This window comes from Bos mutus, chromosome 27 (genome assembly GCF_027580195.1).
Source record: "Bos mutus isolate GX-2022 chromosome 27, NWIPB_WYAK_1.1, whole genome shotgun sequence".
Taxonomy (NCBI): Eukaryota; Metazoa; Chordata; class Mammalia; order Artiodactyla; family Bovidae; genus Bos; species Bos mutus.
The window spans coordinates 25910492-25932217 of NC_091643.1; the positions used below are offsets into that span (position 1 = coordinate 25910492).

The window sequence follows — 21726 nt, forward strand, 5'->3', positions numbered from 1 at the left end:
TCCCATCCTCAGCAATGAAGTCATTCATTCATTTTCTGAGTCAATGTACTAAGCATCAGAAGTACTAAGTGCCAGACACATGGTACTAGCTGACAGAGCTACACAGATGAAGGACATACTGACTTTGCCCTTGAGGTGCTCACAGCTCCGGACTATGCCAGCTATAAATAAATACTTTTAAGAGGTACCTTGAAGAGTATTCATGGGGTTGCAAAGAGTCGGACACGACTGAGCAACTAAACTGAACTGAACTGAAGAGTACAGTCAGTCAGTCAGTTCAGGTGCTCATTCGTGTCTGACTCTTTGCGACCCCATCGACTGTAGCACACCAGGCTTCACTGTCCATCACCAACTCCCGGAGTCCACTCAAACTCATGTCCATCGAGGCGGTGATGCCATCCAACCATCTCATCCTCTGTTGTCCCCTTCTCCTCCTGCCTTCAATATTTCCCAGCATCAGGGTCTTTTCAAATGAGTCAGCTCTTTGCATCAGGTGGCCAAAGTATTAGAGTTTCAGCTTCAGTATCAGTCCTTCCTATGAATATTCAGGACTGATTTCCTTTAGGATGGACTGGTTGGATCTCCTTGCAGTCCAAGGGACTCTCAAGAGTCTGCTCCAACACCAACAGTTCAAAAGCATCAATTCTTCGGAGTTCAGCTTCCTTTATAGTTCAATTCTCACATCCATACATAACTACTGGAAAAACCATAGCCTTGACTAGACGAACCTTTTTTGACAAGGTAATGTCTCTGCTTTTTAATATGCTGTCTAGTTTGGTCATAACTTTCCTTCCAAGGAGTAAGCGTCTTTTAATTTCATGGCTGCAGTCACCATCTGCAGTGATTTTGGAGCCCCAAAAGTCTGCCACTGTTTCCACTGTTTCTCCATCCATTTGCCATGAAGTGATGGGACTGGATGCCATAATCTTAGTTTTCTGAATGTTGAGCTTTTAGCCAACTTTTTCATTCTCCTCTTTCACTTACACGAAGAGGCTCTAGTTCTTTTTCGCTTTCTGCCATAAGGGTGGTGTCATCTGCATATCTGAGGTTATTGATATTTCTCCCGGCAATCTTGATTCCAGCTTGTGTTTGTTCCAGTCCAGCGTTTCTCATGATGTACTCTGCATATAGGTTAAATAAGCAGGGTGACAATATACAGCCTTGCCATACTCCTTTTCCTATTTGGAACCAGTCTGTTGTTCCATGTCCAGTTCTAACAGTTGCTTTCTGACCTGCATACAGGTTTTTCAAGAGGCTGGTCAGGTGGTCTGGTATTCCCATCTTTTGCAGAATCTTCCAGTTTGTTGTGATCCACACAGTCAAAGGCTTTGGCATAGTCAATAAAGCAGAAATAGATGTTTTTCTGGAACTTCTTGCTTTTTCGATGATCCAGCGGATGTTGGCAATTTGATCTCTGGTTCCTCTGCCTTTTCTAAAACCAGCTTGAACATCAGGAAGTTCACGGTTCACATATTGCTGAAGCCTGGCTTGGAGAATTTTGAGCATTACTGTGCTAGCATGTGAGATGAGTACAATTGTGAGGTAGTTTGAGCATTCTTTGGCATTGCCTTTCTTTGGGATTGGAATGAAAACTGACCTTTTCCAGTCCTGTGGCCACTGCTGAGTTTTCCAAATTTGCTGGCATATTGAGTGCAGCACTTTTGCAACATCATCTTTTAGGATTTGAAACAGCTCAGCTGGAACTCCATCACCTCCACCTCCTTCTTTACCATCTGAGCACAGGAAGCCCAGGAATACTGGAGTGTGTAGCCTATCCCTTCTCCAGTGGATCTTCCCAACCCAGAAACTGAACCGGGGTCTCCTGCATTGTGGTCGAGAGGAGATACCCAACGTCCAAGGTCAGAAAAACCCCAGTAAGATGGTAGGCACTGGAGCAGCTGTGAGGAGATACCCCACGTCCAAGGGCAAAGGAGAAGCCCCAGCAAGGCGGTAGGAGGAGCAAATTTGCATTTAGAATCAAACCCCATTCCTGCCAGAGATGCTCAGAGGGCTCAGACAAACCTTTTGCGCACCAGGACCCAGGGAGCCCACAGAGACTGAGACAAAACTGTGTTTGAGCGTCTCCTGTGGAGGTCCGGGTCGGCAGTGGTCTGCCGCAGGGACAGAGGCTCTGGGTGTGGGTGTGGCATAAGCCCTCTTGGAGGAGGTTGCCATTAACCCCACCATAGAGCTGCCAGACTTACATAGGACTGGGAAATAGACTCTTGGAGGGCTCAACAGAACCTTGTGCACCAGGACCCAGGAGAAAGGAACAGTGGCCCCACAGGAGACTTGCCTGTGGGTGTTCAGGAGTCTCCAGCGAAGGTGTGGGTCAGCGTTGGCCTGCTGCAGGGTTGGGCGCACAGACTGCAGCAGTACATACAGGGGATCTGTTGAGGGAGGTCACCATTGTCATCATTACCTCCACCATAGTTTGGCCCCAGGTTGGAGAAGACTCTTGAGAGTCCCTTGGACTGCAAGATCCAACCAGTCCATCCTAAAGGAGATCAGTCCTGGGTGTTCTTTGGAAGGACTGATGCTAAAGCTGAAACTCCAATACTTTGGCCACCTCATGCCAAGAGCTGACTCATTGGAAAAGACTCTGATGCTGGGAGGGATTGGGGGCAGGAGGAGAAGGGGACGACAGAGGATGAGATGGCTGGATGGCATCACCGACTTGATGGATGTGAGTTTGAGTGAACTCCGGGAGATGGTGATGGACAGGGAGGCCTGGCGTGCTGCAATTCATGGGGTCCCAAAGAGTCGGACATGACTGAGCGACTGAACTGAACTGAACTGAAGCTTATCAGTCACTGAATGGCACACCCTTAAGAGGTAAGAGTGAACTGAAATAGTAGGGAGGGAACACGGCCCCACCCATCAACAGAAAATTGGATTAAAGATTTACTGAGCATGGCCCCGCCCATCAGAACAAGACCCAGTATTCCCCTCAGTCAGTCTCTCCCATCAGGAAGCTTCCAAAGCCTCTTATCCTTCTCCATCAGAGGGTAGACAGACTGAAAGCCACCATCACAGAAAACTAACCAGTCTGATCACATGGACCACAGCCTGTCTAACTCAATGAAACTATGAGCCATGCCCTGTAGTGGTGGAGAGTTCTGACAAAACGTGGTCCACTGGAGAAGGGAATGGCAAACCACTTCAGTATTTCTGCCTTGAGAACCCCATGAACAGTATGAAGAGTACAGTAGGAGATGCAATTCATCTGTTTGAAAGAATTGGGTGAAACACAATTGAAGACAAAATATTTTAGCTGGGACTTTAAAAATAAGTAATGAGAAGGAGGACTCTGGGGACAAAAAATAGAAAGATAGTGGGAAGATAGAAGAGAGCCTTTCAGAGAGGATGATGTGTGCCCAAGAAGCAAAAGGGCTTCCCAGGTGGCGCTTGTGGTAAAGAACCTGCCTCCCAATGCTGGAGATGTGAAGAGACTTGGGTTCAATCCCTGGGTCAGGAAGAACCCTTTGAGAAAGTCAAGATAATCCACTCCAGTATTCCTGCCTGGAGAATCCCTTGTACAGAGGAGCTTGGTGGGCTACAGTCCATAGGGTCTCAGAGTTGGACACGACTGAAATGACTTGGCATGCACGCTAAAAAGCACAAAAGAGGTGTGAATGAGCCTGTGGCTGGGACCCAGGGAGAGAAAAGGAGGTGTGCAGAGGGGAATGAGGGTCAGACATCATGAAGCTGCACCAGATACGTACGGCCAAATCACACATGTTGGCTTTAGTATGTTTGGACTTCATCCCCAAACCCAAATGGGGGTCTACTTATGTTTGCGCAAAGTGTCCGCTAGATGACACACCTGAGACTTATTACAAGTCTAGTCCTGGTAGCATCTGGAGAAGAGAAGCAGGCCTGGAGAGAAGGTGATCTGCTGGGTGACCACTGGGATACTCTGCAGGTGAGAAATTATGGGGCTTAAATCAGGATGGTCAGGACGGGCCAGTCTGAACAACATTTAGAACATAGTTGGGTATCGTGTGGAGGATGGAGGAAGAGGATCATGACCTCAGTTGGTAACTTGGGTGGTAAGTGAATAACAATCCACTGAAGAAGGTGATGAACAGACTGAGGTTTGAACAAGGAGACACTTCAGAGTATTCACAAAGCGAGGGGCTGGGAGTCAGGAAGTCTGATTACACTAGACTGACTTTTCTAAAGGCAGCTCTTCACTGGGAAAAATGTTATCTGCAGCTTGGGAAGGAGAAGACTAGAAAAATAAATCCGAGTCATCACCCTACAGGTTGTAGCTGAAACCATGGGAATGGACAGGAAAACAGCTGACCATAACAGCCTTACAATGACATTATTTAAGGGGTGAATGAAATTAGGCTCTGTCCACTTAGAAGATCCATTGTCATTAAACCTGAGCATATGAAGACCAGGAGGCAAAATGGCAAAGTGTATCCCAAGCACTTGTAATGTATTGGGAAGGGATCCATCACATCTCGTTTTTCCATTTGAAAGTCAAGAGAAAAAAATAGCCTGACCTAAGGGATTTCTACTACTACTCTTTTCTGCAGTATGGGCTTCCCAGGTGGCTGAGTGGGTAAAGAATCTGCCTGCAAAGCAGGAGATGCAGGTTCGATCCCTGGAGGAGGGCATGGAAACTCACTCCTGTATTCTTGCCTGCAGAATCCCATGGACAGAGGAGCCTGCAGGGCTGCAGTCCATGGGGTTATATAGGTTAGTCTGCAGTATAGTCTCTGCCCTCATAAAACAGCAAATCGGTTACTACACAGCCGTCAAGTGCACACATCTCACTATTTATTCGGTTGGCCAAAAAGTTCATTCAGATTTTTCCGTAACACTTGGTGGTAGTGACTCTGCAACAAGTCACCTCATGCAGTCCTCACAGCCACCCTTAAAAAGGCAGACAAGGTTACTGCTGTTTTACAGAGAAAGAAATCGGGACAGAGGACGTGGGCTATGTCTCCCCTACCCGAGGTCATCCAGCTACCAAAGATCTGAATGTGCAGAGTATGCCCACAGTCTAGCCACTTTATACCACTGCCTGACACGTTAATGCTCAAAATTCTCCAAGCCAGGCTTCAGCAATAAGTGAACCGTGAACTTCCAGATGTTCAAGCTGGTCTTAGAAAAGGCACAGGAACCAGAGATCAAATTGCCAACATCTGCTGGATCATGGAAAAAGCAAGAGAGTTCCAGAAAAACATCTATTTCTGCTTTATTGACTATGCCAAAGCCTTTGACTGTGTGGAGCACAACAAACTGTGGAAAATTCTGAAATAGACGGGAATACCAGACCACCTGACCTGCCTCTTGATAAATCTGTATGCAGGTCAGGAAGCAACAGTTAGAAGTGGACATGGAACAACAGACTGGTTCCAAATAGGAAAAGGAGTACGTCAAGGCTGTATATTGTCACCCTGCTTATTTAACTTATATGCAGAGTACATCATGAGAAACGCTGGGCTGGAAGAAGTACAAGCTGGAATCAAGACTGCTGGGAGAAATATCAATAACCTCAGATATGCAGATGACACCACCCTTATGGCAGAAAGTGAAGAGGAACTAAAGAGCCTCTTTGATGAAAGTGAAAGAGGAGAGTGAAAAAGTTAGCTTAAAGCTCAACATTCAGAAAACTAAGATCATGGCATCCAGTCCCATCACTTCATGGCAAACAGATGGGGAAACAGTGGAAACAGTGTCAGACTTTATTTCTGGGGGCTCCAAAATCACTGCAGATGGTGACTGCAGCCATGAAATTAAAAGACGCTTACTCCTTGGAAGGAAAGTTATGACCAACCTAGACAGCATATTCAAAAGCAGAGACATCACTTTGCCAACAAAGGTCTGTCTAGTCAAGGCTATGGTTTTTCCAGTAGTTGTGTATGGATGTGAGAGTTGGACTGTAAAGAAAGCTGAACACTGAAGAACTGATGCTTTTGAACTGTGGTGTTGGAGAAGACTCTTAAGAGTCCCTTGGACTGCAAGGAGATCCAACCAGGAGATCAGTCCTGAGTGTTCTTTGGAAGGACTGATGCTGAAACTGAAACTCCAATACTCTGGCCACCTGATGTAAAGAGGTGACTCATTTGAAAAGACCCTGATGTTGGGAAAGATTGAGGGCAGGAGGAGGAGGGGATGACAGAGGATGAGATGGTTGGATGGCATCACCGACTCAAGGACATGGGTTTGGGTAGACTCCAGCGGTTGGTGATGGACAGGGAGGCCTGACGTGCTGCGATTCATGGGGTTGCAAAGAGTCAGACACGACTGAGAGACTGAACTGCACTGAACTGACATGTTGAAACTGAGCGGTAAACTTTGCTACGTTAACTTCTTTCTCTTGCAACTCATGCTACCTTCAGTTAAACTGGCAGCCTCAAAAGCAGTCGTCCTGGACTGTTTCATCAGAAGGAAGATTACAGGCTTCTCTCTCCTCCTCTCATGGAAGCAAAGCCCTCCCCCAGACGCTCTGCACTGGTACTTGAGCAGTTCGATCTGACTCACCAGCAGTACTGCCACACTTCCTGAGAGGCCAGCCTTGGGTGACCGGACGATATGGACCGGCCAACCACACCTCCCGACCCTCCAAGAGCAGCAGGAAAGCCACACGCGGGCACCGGGTCCTTATCACAGATGGAGAGTGGGTGCCAACAGCCACAGCTACTTCCTGTCGGGCTAAGTGACTAACTGGAGGTGCTGAGTACCTGGGTCCACTGGGATCACGGAATCGTGCCATCCACTGAAAGGTGAAAAGAGGATTCCCCCATTCAAACTGACTGAATGAGAACAGTGTTCCCTTGGTGTGTCTGCCTCGTCTTGTGGGAGGACACTGAAACGTGAACCCCCAGGGAGGCTCCTCTCCACCTCTACTGGGTTAGAGCGAACCCTGAAATGCACACAAAAGGCCTCTTTCCTGATCTGCTGACCCTATATCCATTACATGATTTAAGGCACAGACAAAAGCAAGTTAAGTTGGTCGTCTGGATAATCAAAAGGGCAACAGTCACATTCAGTGACCTGGCAGAGAGCCTCAAGCGTCTCTGGGAGCTGGGTTGTTTCTTATCTGTGGTTTCCTTGAACTGTTTTCCTAGAACTCTCAAGTCTTTGGGGTCCCGAAGTCCCATCTGTCTTACAATTACTCTTCCATAGACAGTCCTCCTTCCTAAGGTCAGGAGAAAATGATGCCCCGGGCTAGGCATCAGGGTAAGCCAGGGGTCTGGCGCTGCTCTGCATCAGGAGGTGAAAAGAGAAGAGGAATGCAGAGCCAAGGCTTCACCCCAAGTTCACCGCTCCTTGCTCCTTGACCGGGTGTGGTGGGAAGGCAGGGTGGGGGCGAACTTAAGTATGTTTAAGTGCCAGCAAATTATATTGACGCTGTTTAAACTCTGATGCTGTCCACAGAAAAAGGAGCCATCTCTCCCGGAACTAGACCGAATGCCGTTTTCATCGCTGGCTGTTGCCTTTGCATTATTTATACACGTACCTACACACACACACACACACACACACACACACACGGAAAACCGCAAAGGGCCAGGAATACAGTCTTTCAGTGAAAGATTCCAGCAAAGTCTGAAGTGACTGCCGCCAGCAGACTGTCTAGAGCTGCAGAGGACGGGGCTCGCATGGCAGTCAGCCCACTCCAGCCCGCAGGCTCAGGAAGGAAAGGCAGTACTGCCTCTATCTCATGAACCCAGGACTCTTCCAGAAAAGAACTAGAAGACAGTTCGGCCTGGGGATGGGGGCACCCGGGTGATAGCGAGTACCACAGACCTGAGAGGCACCTGGTGCCCCATGGAACTGGGTCCGATGGGAAGATTAGCCCAGGATGTACCTTCTAACAACATCATGCCCTCTCCTCACAGACCACCCCCAAGGAAGTGTGATACAATTACTGCTATGGGAGAGGAACTGTCTCACCACTCTTTATCATGAGAAATGGTTCAGGAAAAAAAAAAAACCTGATGGAATTATTTAACAGGAATTCACACAATTACAATAACCAGTCTGCCCCTCTTCCCAGGAAGAGAAATGGTTTGGTCATCAGAAACTCTGCTCAGCTTAGTCAGATCAGTGCCCGGAATTCTGTGAACTTGAGGTCGAGCTGCCAAGATTCACCAGAAACATGGATAGGAGGAAGTGTTTGCACAGACACCAGAGTGAGGGGCTAACGTAGCAAGGGTGCGACTCCAGGCACCATGCAGAGAAGAAAACCAACTTGGCCGATTTCCCCCTCAACCCTGGAACATTAAAGAAAAAAAACAAAAGCTCTTACCTAGCTCTCCCCGGAGGTTGACAAGTTCTTGAGATAGGGTTTTGTTTTGTTTCAGTGCTTCCTCCCGCTGTGGAAAACACACATCAAGTTACTAATGTTTTCAAGAGGGTCCCTTTTCAGTAAAGCACACACACTCGTTATCACCAGGAAAACGAGACTCAAAATTGAGAAGCCAAGATATGAATCATTTAGGCTAAACAGTTTGTGTTGTTAAAAAAACACAGATGTCCCTTAGTTGTTAAGGAAATTCACATTGCAAAAAGTCTGTATTTTCTCAGGTTCTGCACTGAATGGCCCGTTTTAAAAATATTGACTTTGAGCCACGCTTCATTGCCAATCCCAGAACCTTTCTGCTGATGCATACTGTACTTCAGACGTAATGCACTCTCCTCCTCCAAGGGCAATGAAGGCCTCATCAGTGAAAGATAAATATTTAATGTTCTAAACATATGTACTTCGTGCACTTTGTCCTATATTTGCAAATACAAAACTTTCCTTAGGAGGAGGACAGTACTTTACTTCTAAAAGGAAGACACACAAGTCTGTTATAAACCTCTGGTCAAAATAATAATAACAATAACCCTTTAAAGACACAATGAAATTAATTTTACTCTGCTCCACATTATTTTCTAAGGATGATGCTATGTCCGATCGGCTCTCTAAGATGTTAGAGAAACATGTCAAAGAAAACCAGGTTGCTCTTTCAGAATCCAAAAAAATTAAAAAAGCAATGATCAGTCTTGCAAAAAAGAACAATTTTCAAGTTACCAGCAACTCATAGCAAGCACACAGACACACATCCTTGTACGAATACGGCAATGAGATACAGTTTCTTAACAGGCAGACTCCCTCCCACCGGCGCGTTAAGGAAGGAGAAGGCAGAATTCACAGCTCTCTGGAAATGCCCCCGCTGGGACCGCCCAGGACCCAGCTCCTGCCGCCTTGCCGAGGCTAGATGTCCGCGCTGCGGACCGAGATCACGGGACCGGCCTTTGCAGGGGAAGAGTTGCTTGTCATTCAGAGCATTTCCCCCTGCTAAGATCAGACAACCTCTGCCTGCCTTCCTGACATTCTTCCAGAAAACCGCTAGAAACAAATCCGAATTACCCTTGTTGCCGCACATGGAGGATACAGGCACATTTTGCTGCCGGAGCAGCCCATTTTCCAGCTTCAGTCTCCAACTCCCCCCACCCCCCAGCGCCGGCCGAGAAGCGCACAGGTGGCCACGCCACCCACCGGGCCGGTCCGTCTACATTCAAAGCTCCGCCAGGAGGAGCGCCATTGGTCCTTGCCCGGCCTTACTCACGTCCTGCAGGTTGGCGTGTGTGCTTCGGACGCCTCTCCTCCCAGGAGCTGATGCTGCAGCTTCTGCCTTTGGCACCGGCAGCCTGTGATTACTTAAAGCCACAGCCCTTCATTTATGAGAAACCATAGCCAGACCTTAGGCTGATCGATTACCATTTACTTAAATATCAGCTGGTCCAGTGGAAAGAAAAACCAAGCTCCTCTGCAGTGGATAATGGAGTTATTTTCAGATGTGTGCGCCTTTTTTATTCCCCTCTCTAATTGAGGTCATTAGATGATTATTCTTGCTAATAGAAAAAGGAAATGTGTTCTTCAAAACCTTTGTGCTGAGTTATGAAAGAGGAGACAAATGGCATGTGTTGTGACTTAGAATTTAACGTGACATTGTAAAATGAATGCCTTTTCCCAGAAAAATTAGCTTGAATGCTTACAACATGGTCCACTGGCATTTTAAGAAGTGTGACCTGCTGATTTGAGAGCTGGCGATCAGATCTATTTTATGAATTTTTTTTTTTTTTTTTTTACTGTGTAGTCGTTTCTCACTAAAAAGGTAGGGAAGTTAACGAAACACTAGCGCTGTTGTGGACATTTAACGGTGACTGGAATTTAAGTACATTTTGGCCTTAATGGTATTCTAAACGCTTGATTTTTAAAATGCAGTATTAGGTTGTTCTGAAAACACAATTCAATGAGTCCAAGGTTTTTTAGTGAACAACAAAGGTCCGTCTAGTCAAGGCTACGGTTTTTCCAGTGGCCATGTATGGATGTGAGAGTTGGACTGTGAAGAAAGCAGAGCATCGAAGAATTGATGCTTTTGAACTGTGGTGTTGGAGAAGACTCTTGAGAGTCCCTTGGACTGCAAGGAGATCCAACCAGTCCATTCTGAAGGAGATCAGCCCTGGGTGTTCTTTGGAAGGAATGATGCTAAAGCTGAAACTCCAGTACTTTGGCTACCTCATGCGAAGAGTTGACTCATTGGAAAAGACTCTGATGCTGGGAGGGATTGGGGGCAGGAGGAAAAGAGGACGACAGAGGATGAGATGTCTGGATGGCATCACCGACTCAATGGATGTGAGTTTGAGTGAACTCCAGGAGTTGGTGATGGACAGGGAGGCCTGGCGTGCTGCGATTCATGGGGTTGCAAAGAGTCGGACACGACTGAGCTACTGAACTGAACTGAACTGAACTGAATGAGATTCCTGATGTAGAAATCAAAGTTTGAGGGAAATCAAGCTGGATGAAATGGGGAGATGAATAAAAATATCTATACTACAAAATTAAGTTGGTATAAAATTTCCAGGGATAATTTTGTGAAAATTTTCACATCCTATCACAAGTATCTACCAGGCAATCTTTTTGCTTATTAAAGGGGCCTTGGGGGCAAGTAGTTGAAATCCAAGGTTGGTTGGATCGCTGATGTGGAACCTGTGAGTACTGAGGACCAGCTGTACTACATCATTTTATATGAGGGACCTGGGTGTCCATGGATTCTGGCATCTGTTGTTGGGGTGTGCACGGGGGGAGGACTGTCCGGGAACCAACCTTGCAGATACCAAGGGTTGACTGTACCCATATGGACATTCCCCCAACTCTACTGCACTCAACCTGCCTCAATGCCCAGAAGCTGGGATCTCCCTGGTGGTCCAGTGGTTTAAGACTTTGCTTTCCAACGTAGGGGGTACACGTTCAATCCCTGGTTGGGAAGCTAAGATCCCACATGCTTCTCAGCCAAAACACCAAAACATAAAACAGAAACAATATTGTAATACATTCAATAAAAACTTTAAAAATAGTCCACATTAAGAAAACAATGCCCAGAAGTCATCAGTATCTTCCAACCTCTGGCAATCCCAGTGATAATAACAGAACAATTCATGAAGTCATTTTAGACTCTTCTTTAATGGGCTGTACCAAAGTCAGTCCGTTCTTTCTTCTGAATGTGTCTTGAATCCATTGCATTTTCTATTAATACTGCCTCCATTCTAATCCTGATCCTTGCCAACCCCATCCTGAACTATGGAAAGCCTTCCTCCACACTGTTTTGCAGAGGATTAGTAGATTTTCATCCCATATTCTTGGTGCATATAAGTATCCTTGCTCAATGAGAGCCCTCCATTGAGTGTATAAAGAATAAACTTCCAGAGGCAGCTCACTCTCTGAGCCTGCCCATGTGTCTCTCCAAATGTACTCTTTTCCTAGTAAACACTTCAGTTGTTTCACTAAAAAAAAAAAAAAAAAAATCCATGAACCTCAAATCACCCAGCTCCTGTTTAGATGACCCACTCTGCTTCTGAGCCGGGCTTGCCATGTACATCCCATCTCTACAAGCTGGAATGCCTGGTCTTCTGTAATTGACCCATCTTATAAGCCTTCAGGGAATACTAACAGTCAATCATAGATACCACTGCCTTCCCCCACATGCCTAGACAGGACATTTATCCTTCTGAATCGGTTGGCAAGTTATTACTCAGTACCAATTAATGAAGTACCATTCCAGATGCTGGGGAAAATAAAGAAAAATGTTGAAGACATGGGAACAATGTCTGAAAAAAGCTTGGGGGCTATGTAGAGCTAAAACATCCAGGCCCCATAATTCAAGGCTGCTGCTGTTGCTAAGTCGCTTCAGTCGTGTCTGACTCTGTGTGACCCCATAGACGGAAGCCCACTAGGCTCCCCCGTCCCTGGGATTCTCCAGGCAAGAACACTGGAGTGGGTTGCCATTTCCTTCTCCAATGCATGAAAGCGAAAAGTGAAAATGAAGTCGCTCAGTCCTGCCCGACTCTTAGCGACCCCATGGACTGCAGCCTACCAGGCTCCTCCGTCCATGGGATTTTCCAGGCAAGAGTACTGGAATGGGCTGCCATTGCCTTCTCCGTAATTCAAGGCAGATGACCTCATACGAGGGACCACGGTACTGGATAATGGAAAAACAAAGGGCTTTTGATCCTACATGAGACGCCGACCACAGTGCCCATATCATGATAAGCATATGTTCAGTGTTCGTTTCTGTCTGACTCTCCTGGGAGCTTGCCCTTTAAGACATTTACCCTTTGTAGATGACAAAATGCATTTTGTCACTTAGATATTGATTGCCTGTTTCTTTTTGTTTAGCTGCTCATATATCAGTGTTTCTGTCTTAGACCTTTATGGTCCAGATAACAAGATTATTTAATTGTCTTTGTATTGTAATATGCAGAATTTCACACAATGTGGTGGGAGGGTGGAGAGGGAGGTGGGAATCTGGTTGGAAAAAAATGCTTTTATGCTCATGCATTACAGATATGAAGTGCTCCAAGCGGGGAGGGGGAATGAACTCACCATAATTTAATTAGGATTCCCCGGGACACAGGCACTTAGTCTCTGGCTGTCGTCCCATTGGTGAGCCTCAATGTGCTAGCTTGGGAGCAGTCAACAGCACAAGGGACTTTGCAGCAAAGAGCCAGGTCTGATGGCTCAGACGTAGGCTCTCTGTGACCTCCTCCATCCCCACTACTACACAATGAATTGTGTCCACTTTTCTGGGTCTCAGACATTTTTACTTTTAGAGCGCTAGTGTCATTCAAAATTCATCTTTGTTTAGGTGCCACTTTGGGTTAGATTCCACTTTCAAAAATATCGGAGGCACACCGCATACTGGTTAGATGTTTGGGGGCAGGCGGCGGGGTGTACCTGGAAACTTTTATGGAGAAATTGGGATTACTGCCATCAACACTGTCCTTCACTTGGCCAGTATGCACAGAACGCTTAACAGCTATGCAAGGATAAACCAAGAATCAGAACAAACTAAAACTAACAACAGTGTGTCCTTTGAGAAACAGAAAGTGTGGTATTGGCTACCAGGTTCATGAGACAAGCATTAGAACTTCTACTCTGTGATGAATGATTGTTGTAGTTGTTTAGTTGCTAAGTTGTGTCTGACTCTGCGACCACATGGACTGAGGCCCACCAGGCTCCGTGTCCATGGGGTTTTCCAGGCAAGAATACTGGAGGGGGTTGCCATGCCCTCCTCCAGGGGAAATGATGATGATATCTAATGAATGATGCCTATTACCAAAGTGGTAAAGTCATAGTCATTAAATAGTCTTGCAACAGATGGATAAGTGATAGTTCTAGGATTCCAACCACTTTTACATATAATTTAATGCTCCGAAACTATTTAGAAAAACTTAGCAATGACAAGATAAATATGTATATGCAGATCTCTATCTATCTATATAACAATCACTTCTATAATGGGTATAAGAGAACCAAAGGGTTAAGTAAAAATTTTGGGGAAAAAAATGCTTAACTTCCCCCTTTGTTGTATCTTTCCTTCCCAACGATATTTTTAACAGTGCCCTGTACACATTAGGCAATCAGTAAATATTTGCTGATTGATTATAAAGAGCTAGAAAAGAGCAAAGAACATTTGTGTAAAGACTTTATAAGTTCACCTTACATCTGGGATTCCACCCTCTTCATTTCCCTCTTTGTTCATTCAGATACACATGCCTGCCTGCTAAGCCCCTTCAGCTGTGTTCCACTCTGTGTGACCCTATGGACTGTAGCCTGCCAGGTTCCTCTGTCCATGGGACTCTCCAGGCAGAAACAGTGAAGTGGGTTGCTATTTCCTCCTCCAGGGGATCTTCCTGACCCAGGGATCAAACTTGTGTCTCCTGCATTGGCAGGCGGGTTCTTTACCACTAGCACCACTGTGTCTATTATGCATGAGGCACTGCCATGGCAGCTGGGTGGTTTCCTAAGAAAGCAGCAGACCCAGATCCTGCTCTCAGTGAGCTTCCTATCTTAAAAAGTAAAAACAGCTGCAAAATGGTGATACAAACAGCCGACTCATTGGAAAAGACTCACGCTGGGAATGATTGAAGGTAAAGGAAGAGGGCGGCAGAGGCTGAGATGGTTGGACTGTATCACTGAGTCAACGGACATGAACTTGGGTGAACTCCAGGCGATAGTGAGGGAGAGGGAGGCCTGGTGTGCTGCAGTCCAGGAGGTCGCAAAGAGTCAAGACATGACTGTGACTGAACAACAACAGCAGCAAGTAGAGTGTGCCAGGGAAATGTACGTGCTCCTAGAGTCCAGAGAGTAGATAAAACAGAGCTATGGTGCTCTGTGATGACCTAGAGGGGTGGGATGAGGGGCTCAAGAGGAAGGGCATGTATGTATACATATGGCTGATTCACAGTGTAGAGCACAAACTAACACAACATTGGAAAGCAATTATAGTTCAATTGAAAAAACTTTTTAATTAAAAAACAAATAACAACAACAACAACAAAAAAACAGAACTAGAAGGACCAGGAAGTCTTCATAAAAGAGTGTCTTTGAGCTGAATTTTAAGAAATTCAATGGCGTCACAAGGCATTAGACCTTAAAAAATTGGAGGTAAGATGAAATTCACAGACAGCACAGGGAGCCATGAAGCTCAGAGTCCGCCCTGCTGTGGATGAAAGCATCTCTCAGGGTGCCCGACCCAGTGAAATGTTTTCTCTGGTACTGGACCTAGTCCTTCTGCAGCTGAGCAACTGACAGAATGTTTGGCTTGCGTTTAGGGGCCAAGTCATGTGGGAGGAAAGTATCTTCGAATGCTAGGACCACATGGAGCGCGGCAGGGGCGTGCCACGTGGGGCACAGAGGGACCGAGGACACCGGTGAAGGGAGACTCCTGTCGCCCACCTCACAGGCACTCCTGTGCCTTTGCTCACCAGGGCGCAGAAAGCAGGACGGCTTCATTCATTGAATTTGCATTTTTAACTTTGCAATTTGTATAACAAATCCATGTAAAGTAAATCCAGGTAGCAATGGGCTGCTACTACAAGAAAGATCTGAACACATAGGTACTGGGGAGAAGGGTGGTAACCCACTAAAGATATTAAACAAAGGATGAAAAAGGGAGGAAGTTTGTAGAGGATTTGAACAAGGCTTTGTCTCTCTCTCTTTTTAAAAAAACACCTACTTATTTGTTTGGCTGTGCTGGGTCTTAGTTGAGGCACACAGGATCTAGTTCCCTGACCATTTGCATCAGGTGGCCAAAGTACTGGAACTTCAGCTTCAGTATACCAGTCCCCCTGCATCGGTAGCTCAGAGTCTTAGCCACAGGACCACCAGGGAATTCCAAATAGGGGATTCTGAGTTCACAGTGACCTAGTCTTTGGTTCAAGTCCTGGTCCTCCTCTTATCAGCTATCTGATGATAGTCAAGTTACTTAACAGTTCTATGGCTCAATTTTCTTATTTATAATCTCCAACTTGTGTTTTTGGAGAGGATCTTATTAATAAGTGAGAATGTCTGGTTCTTAGTAAATACTCAACACATGTTAAACCCTTCCTGTTTCTCCTCTACCTTCCTGATTATATAGCTGGAGCACACAGGCAGTGATGGGGAGGACCGAAATGGGCAGCTTCTGCCAAATTATAGAGAGAATTTTATATTCCCTGTTACATACTGGAGTCATTCAAAAGAAGTATGTGAGCCATGGAGGTAGTTTTAATTTCCTAGTAGCCACATTTTTTAAGTTTAAAAGTTAAACTAATTTGACAATATATTTTATTTAACTCAGTATATCCAAATTATCAATTCAACATACAGTCAATAGAAAAATTATTAGTGAGATATTTCATATGGTCTTCAAAACCCAGGTGTATTTTACACTGACTGGATATCTCAATTCAGCCAGGCTACACTTCAAATCAAACAAGACCAAACCAGTCAATCCTAAAAGAAATCACCCCTGAGTATTCATTGGAAGGACTGACGCTGAAGCTGAAGCTCCATACTTTGGCCACCTGATGCAAAGAGCTGACTCTTTGGAAAAGACCCTGATGCTGGGAAAAGATTGAGGGGAAGAGGAGAAGGGGGCAGCAGAGGATGAGATAGTTAGATAGCATCACTGACTCAATGGACATGAATTTGAGCAAACTCCGGGAGATAGTGGAGGACAAAGGGGCCTGGCGTGGTGCAGTCAGTCCATGGGATTGCAAAGAGTCAGACATGATTTAGCAACTGAACAACAATAACATGCTTCGGATGCTCAATGGTATCTTCAAGCTAGTGGTTACCATATTGGGCAGATCAGCCATATAGATGATGGAGAGGCACTGAAGGAGTGCTTTGGAAAAATCAATCTACTAGCATTGCTTGAGATGGATTATAGGGGAAAGAGTGCAAGCCTGAAGACTGGTTAACAAGTTATTATCGTAATCTAGCAGATAGTTTATCCAGGGCTTGAACAAGGTTGGCATCGGTAGAAATGGAAAAGAGAGGATGAAGGAAGGGGAGAAATACAGCGGGATGAGAACTAACTCATCAGACTTGATTGCTTTCATGTGGAAGACAAGGGAACCAGAAGAGTGGAACGTGGGGTTGTTAGGCTGGATATAGTAAAGTAAATAACTGGCTTATCTCTACATAGACAAATTGTTCCCTACATTTAATAATTATGTACTTTCCAATTTAGTTTACTTGGTTATATAAACCAACTCTCAAATTCCTTTCTTACATAATAAAGAAAAACAAAAGTACTGAAAATAGATGAGTTTTAACTCAAAATCATGTGGTACTGTTAAGTCAAGATTCTAATAACAATAACAGATTTCCATTAGATGAAATAGAATTTAACCTATACATTTTACACGTTTTGTCTAATAGCATAAAATATTGAGCGGTAAAGTAAAAAGTGCATAGAACCAGAAATCAGAATTCATGCTCTCCCATCACTGGTTACAATGTATACAAATTTTGAACAGTTTATTCAGTTCTTAGAACTGTTTCTTCTCCCACTAAGAGAAAACTATCATATGTCTTGATTATACCACAGTGGTTTTATCAGCATGATAAGAAATACGTGAAGTACTATAGTAGCTAAATGCCATGGGTACCACAGAAGGGAAACAATAGGATTTTTCTTCTGGTGTGTGCCTATTACTGACTTGCTAAGTTGCCTTGAGAAAGAATTTAGCTCTGTTCCCAAATCTTATAATAATGACTAAAATATCTACTCTTTTGAGCTCACAGGAAGACAAGTGATAGAGAGACATACAGAATATAAGCCTAAGCTGTTTTTTTAAAAGAGTATTTATGAAATACCTGAAAGCATTGTTTTAAATTTTTTAAAGGACACTTAGAAATTAAACACACAGATATGTTCTCAGTGTCTAATCATTCCATATTTACCACAAAGGCAATTTCCCATCTTAATTACTCATATTACATTTTAGTGGGTCCATATACATTATTCTACTTGTGTAACATTTTATTGTTCAAATCAGTGGCATAATGTTCCTGAAGGACAACTCTAATGGGATAAATTTGTGCAAATAAATATTTAGACACACACCAAAAACCAGAAAAATACTGTATGCAACTATAATTTAAAACTAGATAAATGTCTACATCTCCATCTCAAAAAAAGATGTGTACGTATACACACACACACACACACATAGAGTATATGTAGAGAGATATATCTATAAATATATGTGTGTGTGTGTGTGTGTGTGTGTGTGTATAGGCTACACTGTGGGATCTTAGTTCCCCGACGAGGGATCGAACCCATGCCCCCTGCATTGGAAGCAGTGTCTTAACCACTGGACCACCATGCAAGTCCCTCAAAAAAATTTTTAAAAAAAGAGAGAGAGAGATTTGAACAAAGCTGTAAAATGTTCACAAAATACTGATCTAAACTGTCTACTAGCCTGGAAGCTTGTCAAAGGCACAGAACAAGTCTCATTCACCTCTGCCTCCCCTGCCCCAGACAGGCGATCACATCAGAGTAGCCTAAGAATAAGTGCCGGTTTGTTGGATTGAACTGAACTACAGAACAGGCAAACTAGCCAGGTTTCCTCCTGAGATGTCATGTATCTTTGTCTTTAAAACAGTGATTTAAAAATACCTAGAGAGCTCAAGTTACATTCTCATCCCCGTATTTCCCCTTAAATAATTAACTTTCTGTTGCTATGCCAGTAGCGTATGTTCATAGAAACTTGGTTTTCTCGATGAATTTTAACTAGTTCCTGAACTGACATCCTCGTATCAGGGGAAGAGTCAGTAAGCAAAGAAAATCTGTTTCATGTTTGTTGTACCACACACTATCTTAGGAATGGATGAAAATTCTGAAGAATCCTTGGACCAACCCTGAGAGTTATCTCAAAAATTTGACCCGTAATCATTCTCATTTTCAAACTATTAAGCTCACTGCGTGATATGGAAAGCTACACATAGTTCGATAAAACATGAAGTGAAAAAAAAAGTTAATGCTGTGAAACAAAAGTCCTATTGTATGGCAAGACAAGTTTGAACATAAAATGTTCTTGGTCCTTTGGCCTTCTCTCTCCCTCCACTGTGTATTCGTATCTGCGTTATGCATCGGCCAGACCTCCCCCATCAGCAGAAATACCTGCTCAGCCGTTATAAAGAGCACCATTCTAGCGTCAGCAAGACAACTCCTCAAAGATAACATTCCCTGAGAGCCTGTGAGGGCTCACACGACCTGCCACTTTGTTCTTGCAGACCTGGATTGTGTGAACTGTCAAGGATGTCTCAAAAAAAATGCACACGATTTGCAAGGTGTGGAACAGTTCTCAGACCTTTCCGAGAAGCTCTTCCCAGGTTAAAATCCTCAGTTTGGCTCAAGTACAATGTTCTGTTTCTTTCTTAGATTGGCTGATGAATTTTTTTATCATCAGTGCTAATATAGTCTAGAGGTTATAGTAGTTGAACAGGCAATTATATTTCCATTGTTGTGGGGCTAAGAGACTCCAGAGGAGAAAGAGAAGAGCTCAGAAATGTTTCAAGCCCAGATTTCTAGAAATCTAGACTCTACAGTGACTCTAGGTATCAGGTGAGTTGGCAAAAGCATAAGTGGCTACATACTAAGTTGCTTCAGTCGTGTCCAACTCTTTGCGACCCCGGGGACTGCAGCCCACCAGGCTCCTCTGTCCATGGGATTCTCCAGGCAAGAATACCGGAGTGGGTTGCCATGCCCTTCTCCAGGGGGTCTTCCTGGAGAAGGATTGAACCCCAGTCTCTTTATGTCTCCTGCAAATAGGCAGGTTCTTCACCAGCGCCACCTGGGAAGCCCCAATCTTACTGATCACTCACTTAAAGATATTCCCAAGACAGGAGCATGGGCATTGCACATCCTGTCCACCCTCCCCGCCCCCGCCTTAGTGAGAAGGCTGTTCAGAGGGTCTGTGTCCTTACCTCAGACAGCAGGTGCTGAGCCACAACTGTTAATGCCTCAAACTTGGTGTTGCCCAGGGAAAGAAGCTGCTTGAGCTGCAGGATAATTCCACTTTGCTTCGTACATTTGCTCTTATACTGAGCCAACTCAAGTGCTTTTTCAGAGGACAGCACATCTGGGGACGTCTGGGTCTGGATGCACAGACTTCGGGGACTCTTCTGTCTGCCCTTTTCAACTGCAAAAGGAACGGATATAGGTAGGAAAACACGTGACCTTCATTTTCCTAACCAACACCATCTGGGTTCCCTAAACACTACAGCAGCCACAGAAGAGCGCTTCAGTTGTGTTTGTAAAGAAAAGCATATGGATGAGAATGGGGATTAATCGGATATCTGTATGTCTGGAACTAGAACCACAGATGGCGGCTTTAGTTCTGACTTAAAAGGATGTATACGCAGCAGAGAATGAGGGGTATAAAGCAGATGGACTGATCAATCCAGAAACATGGAAACTGTGTGAAAAATAATGCTGACTTCATGGTTTCTAACTTTCCAGGTAAAGTGGTACAGAAATCTGCTGTGACAAGTACCCTGACTGGAGGCTCTGATTCAGGCTGGCTGAACACACACACACACACACACACACACGACTGAACTGTTAATGCCTTTCCCTCTTCCTATATGTTTCCTATCAACTTCCTCTCCTTTCCCTGCTGATGGCCTGGTGCGTTCCCAAGATTTATACTGTACATGAGTCATTTCCTAATCCCTGATAAATCACCACATATACAGTGAAAATCTACTCACATTTAACCCCTGGTCTTTAAATTCACTGCCAAGTGTACTATACTTAGAAAAAAGAATTTTTTTTTTCTTTATTTTGAACTGTAGTTGATTTAAAATGTGTGTTAGTTTCAGGTGTACAGCAAAATGATTCATTGAGAGCTTCATACGCTTCATAAAATACTTTTATCTATTTTTATTTTGGGCTATGTTGGGTCTTTGTTGTGCTGCGCAGGCTTCTCATGCGGTGGCTTCTTCTGTGGCAGAGCACCGGCAGAGCACAGGCTCAGTAGTTGTGACGCACTGGCTTAGTTGCTGCGTGGCATGTGGGATCTTTCCGGACCAGGGATCGAACCTGCGTCTCCTTCACTGGCCAGGCGGACTCTTTACCACTCAGCCACCAGGGAAGCCCTGAGTATAATACTCTTGACTATACTATTCTGTTTTCTATCAAACACAAGCTTTGTGGTTTCTTTTTCCCCTTCAAGCAGTAATATGGTTTAAAAAAAATTTTTTTTTAAGACGCACATGCTAATACTCCAAATCCATCTAAGATGCTAAGTGACTGCTCACTTTCTGTCATAGGGCCCTGGGAATCTATTTTATACAGAAAAACTGTTCCATCTTGGAACCATTCCAAATGTCTCGGCCACTTTAAACATCAAACAGAATTGGAAAAAGATGAAAGCAACCTGCTTAACTTCTTAAAATGAGTAGTCTAAATAATCAGATGTAAATCTGAAAAAATAAAGTCATAAGAAACTAAAAAAAATAAATACTTCTTTATTCTCACAGGCATTCCCTACAGTGTCTACATTCTGTGGTGACAAACCTGAGACCATTTTATAGATGGTAACTACTTTCTCTAATTTTTTAGAAGGAAGAAAACAGTGATTTCTAGAAGGAAAATAAAGAAACCTCAGTATTCATGTCCCAAAAACCAGTGGGAAAATACATTTAATATTCTTTAAGTTAAACAAACAAACAGGAAAAGGGCTCTCCTTTTCTATGGTAGCTTTCCATGGTTAAACAACTCGTATTTGTATTAATACTCGATAATTCTCACTTCTAAAATGACTAAAATATTGTGTCTAAAAATACTTAGACTTCCCAGGTGGTCTACTAGCTAAGACTCCAGGTTCCCAATGCGGGGGACCCAGGTTCCATCCCTGGGCAGAACCTTCAATTTA

The 21726-nt window shown here is 44.4% G+C and overlaps 1 protein-coding gene across 3 annotated transcripts in view; it reads right to left on the minus strand.

Annotated features, from left to right (window-relative positions):
* Positions 1-21726, minus strand: part of MTUS1 (microtubule associated scaffold protein 1) — a 189047-nt gene that overhangs the window by 27999 nt on the left and 139322 nt on the right. For all 3 annotated transcript variants that reach the window (XM_070364161.1, XM_070364160.1, XM_005887162.3), the window contains 2 exons: positions 19775-19989; positions 8273-8339 (listed from right to left, as the gene is read on the minus strand). In XM_070364161.1, the coding sequence (XP_070220262.1) occupies positions 8273-8339; positions 19775-19989 (282 nt within the window). The remainder of the gene's footprint in view (positions 1-8272; positions 8340-19774; positions 19990-21726) is intronic.